The sequence below is a fragment of the Copadichromis virginalis genome, linkage group LG1 (genome assembly GCF_057382275.1).
Source record: "Copadichromis virginalis isolate Kocher_CV1m ecotype Utaka linkage group LG1, C_Virginalis_male_GT1.1, whole genome shotgun sequence".
Lineage (NCBI taxonomy): Eukaryota > Metazoa > Chordata > Actinopteri > Cichliformes > Cichlidae > Copadichromis > Copadichromis virginalis.
Window position 1 is genome coordinate 34,191,615 of NC_140618.1, and position 14,836 is coordinate 34,206,450.

Sequence of the window (14,836 nt, forward strand, 5' to 3'; positions counted from 1 at the left end):
ACAGTACTCTGTATATAGTAACCATTGTCCTTAATGTAAATATGTAACAAAAATTGTGTATGTTTCTGTTCTGTGTCCTGTGTACGCTTTGTTTGTATATGTGTCTTTTTGGCTGCTGTTACAACCAAATTTCCCCTTGTGGGACAATTAAAGGACTAAAGGATTATTCTTAGTCCAGAGTAACATGCTAGTTAAATGCCAGAATTTCCATCACTTTTTGGGATTGGCCAAATTAAACAGCAGGTCATAGTATTTGTCATATAATTTAACTTCCCAGAAAGGAACACGCAGCACAGACACAGAATAGATGCAGTTCAGTGAGTCCAATTACCAGAGGTGAGGCCTAGCAGGCAACACTCAGCTGTCTGTGTCGGGACATCTGCCAATCAAAGTGACATCCAACTAGATGGTGAGGAATTTATGGATGAATTAGAAAAACAAAACAAAACAACTAAACATCCCCACTGTTGTTGTTATAAACTGGGAAACTATCCACAGAGGATAGTCTGTACTGGGCTGTAAACATGCTTTTTATAATGGTGCATTTTAGCACAGGAGTGTATGGGACTCTACTCATTAGGTAAACCTAGCATACCACAAGTCAGCCAGTATTACAGCCAGGGGTAGGTACTGGGGTGGGTGAAAATGATTAGCAGTGAGTGTATTAGCATACATACGGATTTGCATTAAATACAATATCTAGTTAAGACTGAAAGTAAGGCGTATCTTGAGAGATATATATTTGCATATATCTGGTCGTAAAGAACTGCACTGAATACTATCAGGATGATCAGTTATCCATAAGTTGCTGACACTGTAAACCAAAATGGCTGCCTGCTTGTGGTGCTAAGAGAAAGTTGCATGATTAGGGGAATTTCCTGGCTCCATCCTCTGGTTACTTAGAATCCCTGTGCAAACCTTTAGGGCAATCTATCCAAATTTTCAATTAACAAAGCCAACAGACCACACAACATTGCCACAGATCCCATTGGCAAGACTGCAATAAATGAAAGAAAGTAGTCATAACCACTTACAACTTGCTATTTGCTACAGGTCAGGTGATTTTTTTTCTTTTATCTCACAAGCCAAAGGAAAACTGTCAGCTAGCTCCACTGCCATCGCACATTACACCCTGGATAACTCTTGTTTGATCCGTGCTCAACAAGTCAATTGCAAAGATGCTTTAATTTCTAAAACAAAAAACTTTCCTTATAACTCAGAAATTATGAAGTCATTAAACACCGGTACACTACTGGTCAGTTTTGATGACAGTCCTTAATGTGAGTCAGTGACATATTTCCATGCATGCAGACGCACCAGTGCAAGAGTACTCGTCCACTCTGGTGAAGCCTGGTAGACAGTCACAGCGATGGCTGCCGGGCAGGTTGACGCACACCGTGTTGGACTGGCAGTAGTGCATCTGCGTCGCGCACTCATCAATATCTGAGGACAAAGAGAGAATATGCAGTGGGTTAATAATTATTTAGGCTTCTTTAAAGACACACCTACTCCTTTGGAACTAACAAGTAAATTGCTTTTAATCACCTCCCAAAGGAAAGGTGTCTGAGCCCCATCTTGATGCACAAGTTATTAATTAGAGTTTTGCACAACCAAAACTGCACCCACCGAAAAACCTCAGACAAACAAAGACGCTTAAATTTAAGTACTGCTTGTATGGTTTAAATGGAACGGTCATGTTGTCATGCTCTCTCTCAATGGAGAGAGAGAGAGCATGATAACTGACTGTGAATCGAGCACACCAGAAGCAATCTCAACAAGGAGGAGAAAGGAAAGGAAAAGGCTGATGAGATAAGGACATATCAACTGAAGAGGACAGAGGAGAGCAGGGAGTACAGCATCTTTGCTGACATCTATTATGTGGAGCTAATATCATGATATATTACGTCTTCTCTTCACACACACAGGCTCTCTCCTCCTAATGTAGCTTGAAAGACATCGTATGAGCACTAAAACATGGAGCTCGGGGAAGCATTAGCAGAGCTGGATGACTGCTGATGAAATGGGATTGGAAACACACAAGGGAGGCGTTATGCAGAAGGGAGCCCTAAATTTGCGCGCGTGCGTTTGTACAGTGCCGAGTATTTATGCGGATGTGAGCAGAAGAGAACCGGTTTCCCGAGGCTAACAGGCCTTTCCACCACTTAAGGGAAGGAGAGCGTGAGGACAGCATTTCCATATCCTCTCCTTGGATAAATACATTCCAGCCTCGAGGTGTTCAGCTCACTCTTTCCCCTTACAATAGAATGAATGCGTATGAAGTATGTAATTGCCTTACATGCAACACCCATAAGGTTTTTTTCTCGGTGAGTTTCATCCTTGGAGAGTGCACAGTAGGAGTGTTAAATTCCACAAAGAGAGGCCGATCATGTATTCAGGCATATAAAGGCTCGCCGGCCTTCGGTGTTAAAAAAAGCATTGATCTCCTGCATCAAAAACATGGAACTTATTTGAGCGACAGCACCCGAATCTAATTTTCATCTTGTCCTGAAGCACTGCTCCGCCTAAAAAGCTTACTCATTTGATTAACCTTTATTGGCAAAAGGTGCCAAACTGTTGTTCAAAGGTTGATGACAGCCGACACGGAGACTCAATAACTCAAAGTCGAGCACTCGCTGCTTTTGTTTCGCTTTCGCTTAAAGCAAGACGACCCTCTGGTGTCAAGCCTGAGGCAAGACTTTTCTGTTGTTTTAAGGCCCTGCATCCCCTGTGTTTGGAAAAGTCTGTGTGTGTATTCGCCCTCTGCTGCCTCCTCTGGGAGCATTGTTGCAGGTGAGGTCTGCTGACAGAACTGAAACTGTCATTTCACAGCGGGGGGATGGAGGAGAAGCGGTTCGTTTTTCTGTTCGTTTTTTGCCAGAGTGTATGTGTGTGTGTGTTTCTCTTTGCCTCTCTTCTCCCTCCCCACACCCCCATCTCTCTGCCCCAGACACCACACCCCACCTCCACCCTTTCCCTTCCCAATATGAGCTCACTTTCTTCATCTCTCTGCTGCTTTATTCATGCTGTGATGTAGGTCAGGGCTGGGTAGGGGAACAGCTAAAAATAAGGCAGGATAGGACTGTGCGCATCCATGAGTGTGCGCGTGCTTGTTTACGTTAGCTCATTTCTTTTTTGTGTACTTATGTGTGTCTGGGAGAGAGATGGGTAAAAATGAGGGTGCTGTGTGCTTGGATGCTGTGAGACAGAAAGAGAGAAGAACCTTGTTCTTTTGCTGTCGTCTGTATATGTGTGCGCACTACTAGATTCATCACCTCTTACTGTAGGGGTCAATGGAAACAGCTTTCTATGTTACAACAATATTGTTTCTTCTTGATGGAAACTCCTTTATTTCCTTTACCCAGATACTCACAGATTGTGTGAATGCATTACTGAAGGTGTCTGTAAATGCAAGCTTATAGGACTCAGCCACTGCAGCTGATCAGTCACTTTTATTTTCTCTGTTTGAAGTCCATGAGATGAAGCTGCTGCTACAGCCTCTGAATGAAACAGAGATGGAAATAAATTTTGAGATAAGTCCCTTTGACTTCAAAAGTGACTGTCAGCAAATGTGAGACTTGCTTGGTGCTTGGTGGAGAAAGTGCCCTTGTGTGTGCCTTCACCAGTGAATGTTTTTTCAGTGTTTTACATCCAGCAAACTTTGAATTGTTACTCAATTTAATTTTCAGGTTTGCACACTGACTATCACTCAGCACTAGGCCTTACATTTTTAAAGAGGGATAGAGTTCAGTTAAATGGGTTGTAAAGGATGAAAGGCCTTCTCAGGTATTGTTCTTTTAATCCAGATCACTGTTTAGCTAAGCAGTAATACAGCTTTTATGGAAAAACTCTTTATATCAAACAATTCACAACCTAAGTTCAACTTATAAATGGGGTATTTGGGTAAAATACACTGTATTAGACAGTGTCATGTGGTTCATCTCACATTTGAACCTTGCCCTATTACAGTCGTGTGAAAAATAATGTTTTCAAAGAAGTCTATAAACCCCTGTGAAAATTGAAGCATACCCCATGATTCATTAACTTGGAGCAATAGAAGGAAGTAATCGTTTTCAGTATGACTATCAGTCTCTCACATCATTGTGATGCAATTTTGGCCCACTCTTTTTCACAACGTTGCTTCCGTTCATTGAAGTTTGGGGGCATTGATTTATGCACAGCTCACTCGAAGGTTCAGTTGTATCATTTCAGTTGGGTTGAGCCTGGACTTTGGGCCATTGCAGCACATCCTTGTCTTTTTCAGCCCTTCTTTTGCAGAGTTGCTTCCATGTTTGTGATCATTATGCTGTCATGTGACCGAGTTTCAACCAAGCATTAGCCGTCGGAAAAAAATCACCTCACATTCAACTCTAGGATCTAAAGGAGCTCATTAAGTCAACTCAACGACTGCAAAGTGTCTAGGTCCCAAATCATCACCCCTCTGCCACCATGATATAAGGTGTATAGAGAGCTTTAACATTTAACATGCTAACTGAGGTCTGTAGAGTCTGAGATGTAGTTTGTGTTTTTTTTTTTTTGCAGTTTATGTGAACATTGCACAGTCTGACCTTGGGGTGAATGTGCACTTCTGATTGTGGCATTATGTAAACACACACCTGAAGCCTCCAAACTGCCAAAATATCTCTTTCTTTAAAAGGTGGCAACGCTGATGATCAGCTAACCAAGTGCATTTGATTATCAGCGCCTGGCTGCTACTTACTCTCTTACTCTTCCTGCAGAAGAAGAAAGGGTGCTCTCAGTTCTCATTCAAAAAGTATGTTTTCAAAGGCAGACACCACTATATGTATATGTTTTGTATTTGAATCTGTACGTTGTTTACACTGTGTCCTTTATGTCATGTAGCTCAGCTCACATATGAACTTTGTGCTATTCCAGTCGTGTGAAAAAGAAGTCTATGTATCATTTCATTTGTATTTCCTACTTTCCTGTCTTTTGATGCGAATGGAGGGTTAACCGTTCCTATTGTGAGCAGTTGTTTTGTGCTTATGCTCTATTTCAGATGGCACTAGCTAGCGTGAAACAGAATGACAAATGGAACAATGTTGTCATGTTTTGTGTTGAAGATTTGCCAGAGAAAATCTAGAGAATTTTCTCCAACGCTTTTATCCCAGTGTACTTTATACCCAACCAAATAGATTTTAAAAAAAGTAGTGGTGAGGTGGCTAGTGTAGTGAGGAGTGCATGGATCTCTACAGAGGAGAAACCAAACACACTCCACAAAATAGAGCCAATGCAACAGGACAAGACTCAGCTGCACACCTGCACTCTTAAGGATGTCAATGTTCACATTTTGCCCTGAGAAGACTTGAAAGGGTTGAAAGAGGACTAAAAGAGGCCATCTATGTCCACTGCGAACGACAATCTTTGCACAGAAGTGGTGGCTTACATGACCAGCTATCAGACATCTTGAGAACCTTTCTTGGGTATTTCAGCCTCACATTCACACTTTTCGCTCTGTTGATCTTCTGTTGAATAGGCCACATTATAAGCTCTGGGGAGGCCTCACAGTGGCTTCAACCCTTAAGCCTGGGTAATAGTGATGAGCAACGCGTTTTTTCACACCTTGGCTCATTTAATGACTCGCACTATCAGGTCATCGACCAACTCCAAAGGGGACAACCTCCGCTAAGGTCAAACACCTGGGTCTCTCAACCTTTTGTAGTCCAAAACTGAAAAAGCCTCTTGAATAAGAGGTTACCCTTTTTCCAGCTCTTACAGCTTTATTCCAGATTTTTTACTGTTGTTTTTGAGGTTTTTTGTCTTAAAAGAAAATCAAAAAATATTGAAGAGTCCAAAAAGAAGAAATTAATAATAAACATTTTACCACAGAAACAGAATTTAAGAGCAAATACAGCAAAAGGAAAAATCATATCAGTAACTCAGTGGTAAATGGTAAATGGCCTGCATTTGTATAGCGCTTTTCTAGTCCATAGGACCCCAAAGCGCTTTACACTACATTCAGTCATTCACCCATTCACACACACATTCACACACTGGCAATAGCAAGCTACATTGTAGCCACAGCTGCCCTGGGGCAATAAGTAAATAATAAAGTGTATAAATGTAACTTAGAAAATTATAATAAAATTATATTATTGTGTTTTGACACATGCCATTTTATCTCAGTTTTGCCAGTTTAGCTCTATAGATCAGCAACAATCATCTCCAGACATGGTTAGCAGTGTAATATCGACATGAATATATCCACAGATCCAAGTTACAGTTCAGATTATTCATGTCACCACTAATTCATGTGATCAACTTAAGAGCAAGAGCTGAGAGCTCTTTTTTAAATAACTTAGAATAGAATAGAATAGAATAGAATAGAATAGAATAGAATAGAATAGAATAGAATTCAACGTTATTGTCATTGCACATGCACAGGTACAGGGCAACGAAATGTAGTTTGCATCCATCCAGAAGTGCTTTAGTGATATAGATATATTACAATATATATTAGCAATAATATAGATATGTAAGTATATTACAGAAATGGGTCTATTATGGTATGTTACAATGTACACGGTATGAAGTATGTCATTCTATAACTATAAGTATGTACAGGCTGTAGTGAGTACAAGCTATGTACAGGATATGAACAGGATATAAATATGAAAAACTATACAGAATATGAAATAAATAACTTTACAGAAATCTGAGATATACAGCTATACAGAAATGGGAACTATGCAAGTTGTAGTAGTTAAAGGGTTGTAGGGTTAAAAATTATCGTATGTACAGAATGATTATTTACACAGAGCCATACAGTAGTGCAGTTAAGATAAGTGAGGGTGTAGATAGTTTCTACAGAGGCTATATAAAGTGCTAGTGGTTGTGAGTGGTGGTTCAGTCCATGTTATTATTGTGTGTTAATAGGAACTGTTTCCTTCCTTCCTTGAAATCATCATCCTTCTAGATAAACTCTCATCACTGTCTCAGCTGGTTGCCTTCTTACACAATAACACACCTACATCTGCATTCCCCCGTTCTTTGACCTTTCTCTCATCCTCAATCTATTCTCTTCCACAACGAACTGAATCTCAGTCTGCAATTACACACCATGATAATTGAGACTTGCACGGGGCTTTGCTTTCCGCACACAGACATGTGCTCAAACGTTAAATGGGATGTTTTGTTTATTTTTTCTATGATGCACTTGGTGTAAACAGCTAAGCATTTTTCTTGTTTATTTTCACAGTGAGAAAATAAGGGTTTCCAATAATAGGCACCTCTACAGAAATTATTACGCTTGTATGCAAGTGTCAGTCACTGCACAGCACGTAGCTGCAATCAATTGAATGCATGAAATGACATCAAATACATCAAAATCACAGCAACAGTTTCCAGCTTAAGCAAATACAAGAGTGCAAACAGTACCGCCTATATTCATATAGCAGCAAGGTGATGACTTTTCTCAGTCATGCATAGCGTAAATCAGGACTAAGATTAAAACTCTCAAGTTATGCCAACAGTTTGGAGGCCAGCTCACTTGCTTGCTCGCTTGTTACTCACAGTTGGATGAGAGGATCATCATCCGTTTTGCCTCGGTGCAGGTCCAGATCAAGATCTGCTTGTTGTGCCATAAGAAAAAAAATTGCCCTCAACTCAGACAATAATTCCACACAAACGCTAGTGTTACCTTAGACAGGTTGAGCACTTGACACGTGTAAAGCAATTTGCCATGTTAAATACTGTTAAGACAGACATGGCTTCATTGTGTTACAATAAATATGAAGTTTTTAATATGAATAGTCCCTGCAGCCCACCAGGAAGTTCCCCATCTCCTGGAGTGTGACCCCTGTTCCCATGACCATTCACTTTCTTTAACACTAATCTTTGTTGCTGTTGCTGGAGCCTGGTAACACATGGCCAGTGACCAGACTCTTTAGTGTCTTACCTTTTTGTGCTTTATAATTATAGAATAATTATCAACCATTCCACCAATCTCAGTTACTCCTGCTTGTAATCTCCTGCATAAATAGCATTCTTGTAGATGTCTCTGGGTTGGTTCATCTACTTACACCCACTCTTCTGTGACTGGAAACCCACCCAACATCAGGATACTTAATAAATACACCACCACAGCAAACTGAGAGACAGGCCTTGGAGTCATTTCTTCAACAGCTGCCAATCTCTTCCTGTGTGCATGCCCATTTGTACTTTAAATAAAAGCCGTTTCATGTTACAGATTAAGTTCTGTCCCTCGTTTAAGCAGAAACATCATTCTGAATCAGACTTTACCACTCAACTGTTGTGTAGCTTACAAATACAAGTTGTTGCACCCACATACAGTATGTGCAGCAGACTGCAGAGCATCAGCAGTTATTGACACAAATTTGCAAATGCAGAGAAACGCGTCTCTCCTGTATTGCAGCACTTTGAATAATGTGCTTCTGAACCTCAAGAAAAGTTTAGTTGAACTCAGAACCTTCATTTTTGCTGCTTTGTTAGTCTATCGCGCAATAAGCTGGGGTCATGTCTACATGGTGCCAACACAGACTCCATTACATTGCTCACAGATTTAGATACGCTCAGCTTGAGTGATGGCATGTCGTTGTTCAGCTTTAGTTGATGCTGTCTGAAATGTAACTTTCTTTTTCTCTACTTTTTCCTGGGGACATTTACTTTTTATTGTGTGTCAAGTGACAGACGGGTAGCAGAGAATAATGTAATGCATTTCGGATATGAAAACTCAGCACAAGAATATAAGGATAAGAAAAAAGCCTTCTCTTTCATTCCCGTGATGGACATTTATCCCTGTGTGAGCAATATTTCACACTGTAAGTATAAATGGCACTAAAATGGCCTCCTCTGAAGAAAAAAACATAATCTCAGCCAGCAATTATGCACTACGATAATTGAGTCTTATGCGCAGTATTGCTTTCCACAACTTCAACTTGTGAAGGAGGAAAGCGAGCCTGAATATCTCCCAATATGCTCCATTTTTCCCTTCTGCAGCAGGAACTTAGACCAGTGGCACAAACTTGAAAAGACCTGCATTGTCATCTTTCACCATGGACTGAAATTATTTTCCTCAAAGGGGGCATGCAGAGACCTCAGGTGGCTGAATTCAATAACTAAAACCTATTATCTCTTTGTGGCGCAAACAAACCAAACACACAAAACAACAATCAACATGCAGCACAGGACTGCACCTTTCTGATGCTGCCCGTCTCCTGTGGGTGTCAAAACTACCGGTGCATTTAATTAGAGCACCTTTAGAGAACAGCAGCCCTTATCACAGAAGCCCTTGTCCTTCTAGAAGACGCACAGAGCAGGAAGCGCTCTGGCTGAGCAGATTAGAGCTTGTCCAGGAACATGCTGTTTGCATTGTCTGGCAGGGAACAGCTCGTGAGAAGGAGAACTGAATGGAAAGGTTCTCTATCAAAAGAAGGAAATGGTGTGAGAAAGGTGCTTTCATCTGTCTGTCATTCTGCAGCACCAACAAGAAGCTGCCACTCATTGAGCTGCACACTGACAAACTTTTAGACAGACACAGTGAAAACTGAAACTGTGACAGAGTCCTTCTCTTCTGTCAGACAGAGCAGAACAGTTTACCTGGATGACAGGTGCTGTGTGTGCGTGTGCAGGATGTTCTCACAGGTACACTTACTGCAAAGCTCAGAAAGGTACACCTGGGTGCCCGCTAACTGATATAAATCCATATCTCCATCAGTAGGAGGCAGCGCAGTGTGTGCCTTCCCTCGCAGTTTAACAGATTACCGCACAGTTGAAGTCTTTTTTATTACAAGTCAAATCAAAAAAGGAACACAGAATTGACTTTGTTGAAGCAGAGTTGTGCTGTATATATCACAGGGGACAAACAATCCACTGTGGTAGCCTTTTGATGTTTTATGATGACAGATTGGGTCCATCCAGCAATCAAACAATGTTCACCCAGTAATTGCATCTGTAACAGGAAAATATTCTTTACTATTAACTATTAGTTTACTGAATATAAAAAAACATGTATTTTTTAATCTAGCATTTAATTAAGTAAAACATACAGTTTACAGTCTTTATAATCTGCACAAAACTGCACATCCAGGTCAAAGACTTCCTTCAACTGCTACGATCAAGAAAAAGTCACAATATAAGTTCCCCAACCACTCTAAACATCCTATTTTTTTGGACAAAATAGAGTTTCCTCTCTTGGAACCCCCATCCAGAAGAGATCCAAATTCAATCGCACATGCTGGGGAAAAAAGAAAAGATCCACTGAACTGTCCATGGACTCTATCTCAGTTCCGAGGAGGAAGTCAGTCACATAAAACATAAAACTCACTTTTGGCTTTTTCTCAAACACCTCCCACCAACTGATGCAGATATCATATTGAGCATGTTAGATATTGGATCTTTGTTTACTAATATTACCCAGGAGCAAGGCCTTGAGTCTGTGGGACATTTTCTTGACAGTAAACCTACAAAATTACCATCTACCTCTTTCTTTATAACCTGGCTACTTTTGTTATATATATATATATATATATATATATATATATTAGGGGTGCAACGATATTCGTATCGATATTGAACCGTTCGATACAGTGTTTTCGGTTCGGTACGCATATGTATCGAACAGTACAACATTTGTAATTTATTTTATCAACTTTCCTTCTGACGATGCTGTCTGTGTTGAGCGCTCAGTGAATCTGCGTTCGACTACTCCGCCTAGGCTGCACTGTCGAGCGCAGATCCACTGAGTGCTCAACACAGACAGCATAGTCAGAAGGAAGAGCGCAGGGCAAGCTAGCAAGACAGAAGTTAAGCTCTCCTTGCAACATGGACCTCCCCCACCCTCATTCAGATCTGGCGTTTGGAATTATTTTGGTTTTCATGTGACGTATGACCCTGAAGGTAAGCGAGTCATGGACTAAAGTAAAACAGTATGTTGGATGTGCCATGCAATGCTCAATTACATGGGTGGGAACTAGTGTGTTAGCGCAGTTAGCTCGTCTAGCCGTCTAGCCCCATGCACGGGGCGATCGGCGGTAGCTCGTTAACGGAGATTTGCCGTGTTGTGGCGTTAAGGTCATTTCAACAAGATTAACCTGAAAGCACTAGTGGGAACACAACGAATATGACTGCACATTTACATCCTAGTGCAAAGACAAAAACAGCAAGCATGCTACTAACTTTAGCCGAGTCATTTAGACAGCTGTTAGCACATGATTCTCCTTATGCTGCTGAGAATATAGCCCAGAAGAAGCGGATAGTATAGCTTTTATTTTGGAAAGAGCCATTTCTCTGTAATAAACTCTCTTTTCCAAAGATGAGTGATTCCTCAATCAGATACAGGGCTTGCAATATCGCTAGCCCGACGTCCCGGTGCTAGAGATTTTTTTCAGTTGGGCTACCAAAATCTATCTCTGCCCTGCCCGTCGGCCTATTGTAGGAAGGAAACATATATGTCAATGCTTTTGCATTCTTTCAGAAATGTAGCTGGGTAATTATGTCATTGGCATCGGTGAGCCACTGTCAATATGTGACATATTGAAATCGCATTTGAATTTGCGCTTGTTTTTTTTGCTTTCACTTTGCAAGCGTGCGAACTGTGTATAGAGAGCAACAGCACTGATCTGTGAGTGATGATAATTTGTGCACCAATTCCTCTGACATCGTCTTATTAATCGTTAGCTTACTATGCAAACATGACAAGTGAAATCTCCTGCAGCAAGCTTAAACATGTGAGAGGTTGATCGCGCAGAGAATCGCTGAGCTTATGTGAGTGAGTGTGTAAAAGCAGCAGGATATATATTTTAGTTCTGCTGAGCCAAATAAGACAGGTCAGGGTGAAGAAGTGACAGCCAAAGAAAAGCTTACCACAAAACGGAGAAGTTATGACAAATCAGACTATAGGGCAAAAAGAAAGTGCAGCTTTATGGTTTCATGGACAAAAGAATTTCTGTGGCTGCAATATGACGAGCTAAATAACCAGGGCTGCACATAAGTGGTCTGCAGGTGCGCATTCGCTGTCAAAATAAAAAACACGCAAAAAGGGTTAGGATTAAATTTAAAAACTGTACTTTTGAGTTAAAATATATATTTAGAATTTTAATAAATGACAAATTAAAAAGGCATGAAAATTTTTTTTGTATCGAAAAAATATCGAACCGTGACACCAAAGTATCGAACCGAACCGAACCGTGAATTTTGTGTATCATTGCACCCCTAATATATATATATATATATATATATATATATAAAACACCCAGCACGCCCCTGCGGGCGGTTTATCCTTCAAGCTCGGGTCCTCTACCAGAGGCCTGGGAGCTTGAGGGTCCTGCGCAGTATCTTAGCTGTTCCCAGGACTGCGCTCTTCTGGACAGAGATCTCCGATGTTATTCCCAGGATCTGCTGGAGCCACTCGCCTAGCTTGGGAGTCACCGCACCTAGTGCTCCGATTACCACGGGGACCACCGTTACCTTCACCTTCCACATCCTCTCGAGCTCTTCTCTGAGCCCTTGGTATTTCTCCAGCTTCTCGTGTTCCTTAGTATTTAGTATTTATTTATTTATTGTCATTGTCAAGAACAATGAAATTGCGTTTGGGGCTTCCATACAACCCAAAAAAAAAAGAAGAAAATAATAAATACCCCTTAAAACCCAAGTGTACATATTTAACCCAGTGTGACTCCAATGCAATAAGACAATCCTTAGCAATAATGTTCGTAGAAATTCAGACAAAGACCTGAGAAACATGACAAAATACAACAATGCAACCCATTCAATATTATTGTACTGTGAGATATGATATCAGATATGATAGTTATCTATTTAAGAAAGAGGGGGGGGGGGGGGCAGGAGGGGGAAGAGAATAAAGATATGATGCACCAATGCAGACCAGTTCATTGCTATTAAGAAGTTGGATATGGTTATTGTCCGTGAGAGGGGGGCAGAGAGTTCAGGAGCCTCACAGCCTGTGGATACAGGCTGTTGGCCAGTCTGGATGTTCTGGCCTGTATAGACCTGTACCTTCTCCCTGAGGGCAGCAGATGGAAAAGGTGGCGCGCAGGGTGATGTTGGTCCCGCAGGATACTGTGCACCCTCCTCAGACAGCGAGTGGGGAAGATATTACTGATCTCTGGCAGACTTGTTCCAATAATTCTGCCAGCTTCTTTCACCACCCGCTGGAGTGCTTGCTGATCGGCCTTGGTGCAGCTGGGGAACCACACTAGAAATCCATACGTCAGAACGCTGCTGATGGCACAGTTGTAGAAGTTCAACATCAGAGATCTGGGAATGTGTGCGCTCCGCAGTCTCCTCAGGTAGTAGAGGCGCTGTTGGGCCTTCCGTGCAACTGAGGTGATATGGTTGCCCCAGGACAGGTCCTCGGTCACAGTTACCCCCAAGAATTTAAAACTGCTCACCCTCTCCACCGCCTCACTGCCAATGAAGAGAGGCAGATGGTTGTTATGACCCCTCTTCCGGAAATCTACAATGATCTCCTTGGTCTTTTTGGTGTTTAAGACCAAGTTATTGTCGTGGCACCATGACTCTAGTTGTTGCACCTCTGTCCTATAGTTTGTCTCATCATTGTTGGATATAAGTCCGAGCACTGTGGTGTCATCTGCAAACTTAACAATGATATTCCTGATATTGCTGTCATTCGGAACCGCTACATCGATCACTACGGCCGTCTTCTTCTGTTTGTCTGCCACCACTATGTCCGGTTGGTTAGCCACCACCATTTTGTCCGTCTGTATCTGGAAGTCCCACAGGATCTTAGCTCGGTCATTCTCCACCACCCTTGGGGGCATCTCCCATTTTGACCTCGGGACTTCCAGATTATACTCGGCACAGATGTTCCTGTACACTATGCCGGCCACTTGGTTATGGCGTTCCATGTATGCCTTGCCTGCTAGCATCTTGCACCCTGCTGTTATGTGCTGGATTGTCTCTGGGGCATCTTTACACAGCCTGCACCTGGGGTCTTGCCTGGTGTGATAGACCCCAGCCTCTATGGATCTTGTGCTCAGAGCTTGTTCTTGTGCTGCCATGATTAGTGCCTCTGTGCTGTCTTTCAGTCCAGCTTTGTCCAGCCACTGGTAGGATTTCTGGATATCAGCCACCTCCTCTATCTGCCGGTGGTACATACCGTGCAGGGGCCTGTCCTTCCATGATGGTTCCTCGTCTCCCTCCTCTTTCTTGGGTTTCTGCTGCCTGAGGTATTCACTGAGCACTCGGTCAGTTGGGGCCATCTTCCCAATGTATTCTTGGATGTTCGTTGTCTCATCCTGGACTGTGGTGCTGACACTCACCAGTCCCCGGCCCCCTTCCTTCCACTTAGCGTACAGCCTCAGGGTGCTGGACTTGGGGTGAAACCCTCCATGCATGGTAAGGAGCTTTCTTGTCTTTATGTCAGTGGCTTCTATCTCCTCCTTTGGCCAGCCTATTACCCCAGCAGGGTACCTGATCACGGGCAGGGCGTACGTGTTGATGGCCCGGATCTTGTTCTTACCATTCAGCTGACTCCTCAGGACTTGCCTGACCCTCTGCAGGTACTTGGTGGTTGCAGCTTTTCTAGCGGCCTCTTCCTGGTTCCCATTCGCCTGTGGGATCCCCAAGTACTTGTAACTGTCCTCTATGTCTGCAATGTTGCCTTCTGGTAGTTCAATCCCCTCAGTTCTGACTACCTTCCCTCTCTTTGTTACCATCCGACTACACTTCTCCAGTCCGAACGACATTCCAATGTCATTGCTGTATAGCCTGGTAGTGTGGATCAGTGAATCGATGTCTCGTTCACTCTTGGCATACAGCTTGATGTCATCCATGTACAGGAGGTGGCTGACAACTGCTCCGTTCCGTAGTTGGTATC

The 14,836-nt window shown here is 42.3% G+C and overlaps 1 protein-coding gene across 1 annotated transcript in view; it reads right to left on the bottom strand.

Moving 5' to 3' along the window:
* LOC146719118 (protein kinase C-binding protein NELL1-like) overlaps positions 1–14,836 on the bottom strand; it is a 320,797-nt gene that overhangs the window by 109,357 nt on the left and 196,604 nt on the right. Inside the window, exon 13 of the mRNA XM_085460591.1 lies at positions 1,318–1,443. Coding sequence (XP_085316717.1) covers positions 1,318–1,443 — 126 coding nt within the window. The remainder of the gene's footprint in view (positions 1–1,317; positions 1,444–14,836) is intronic.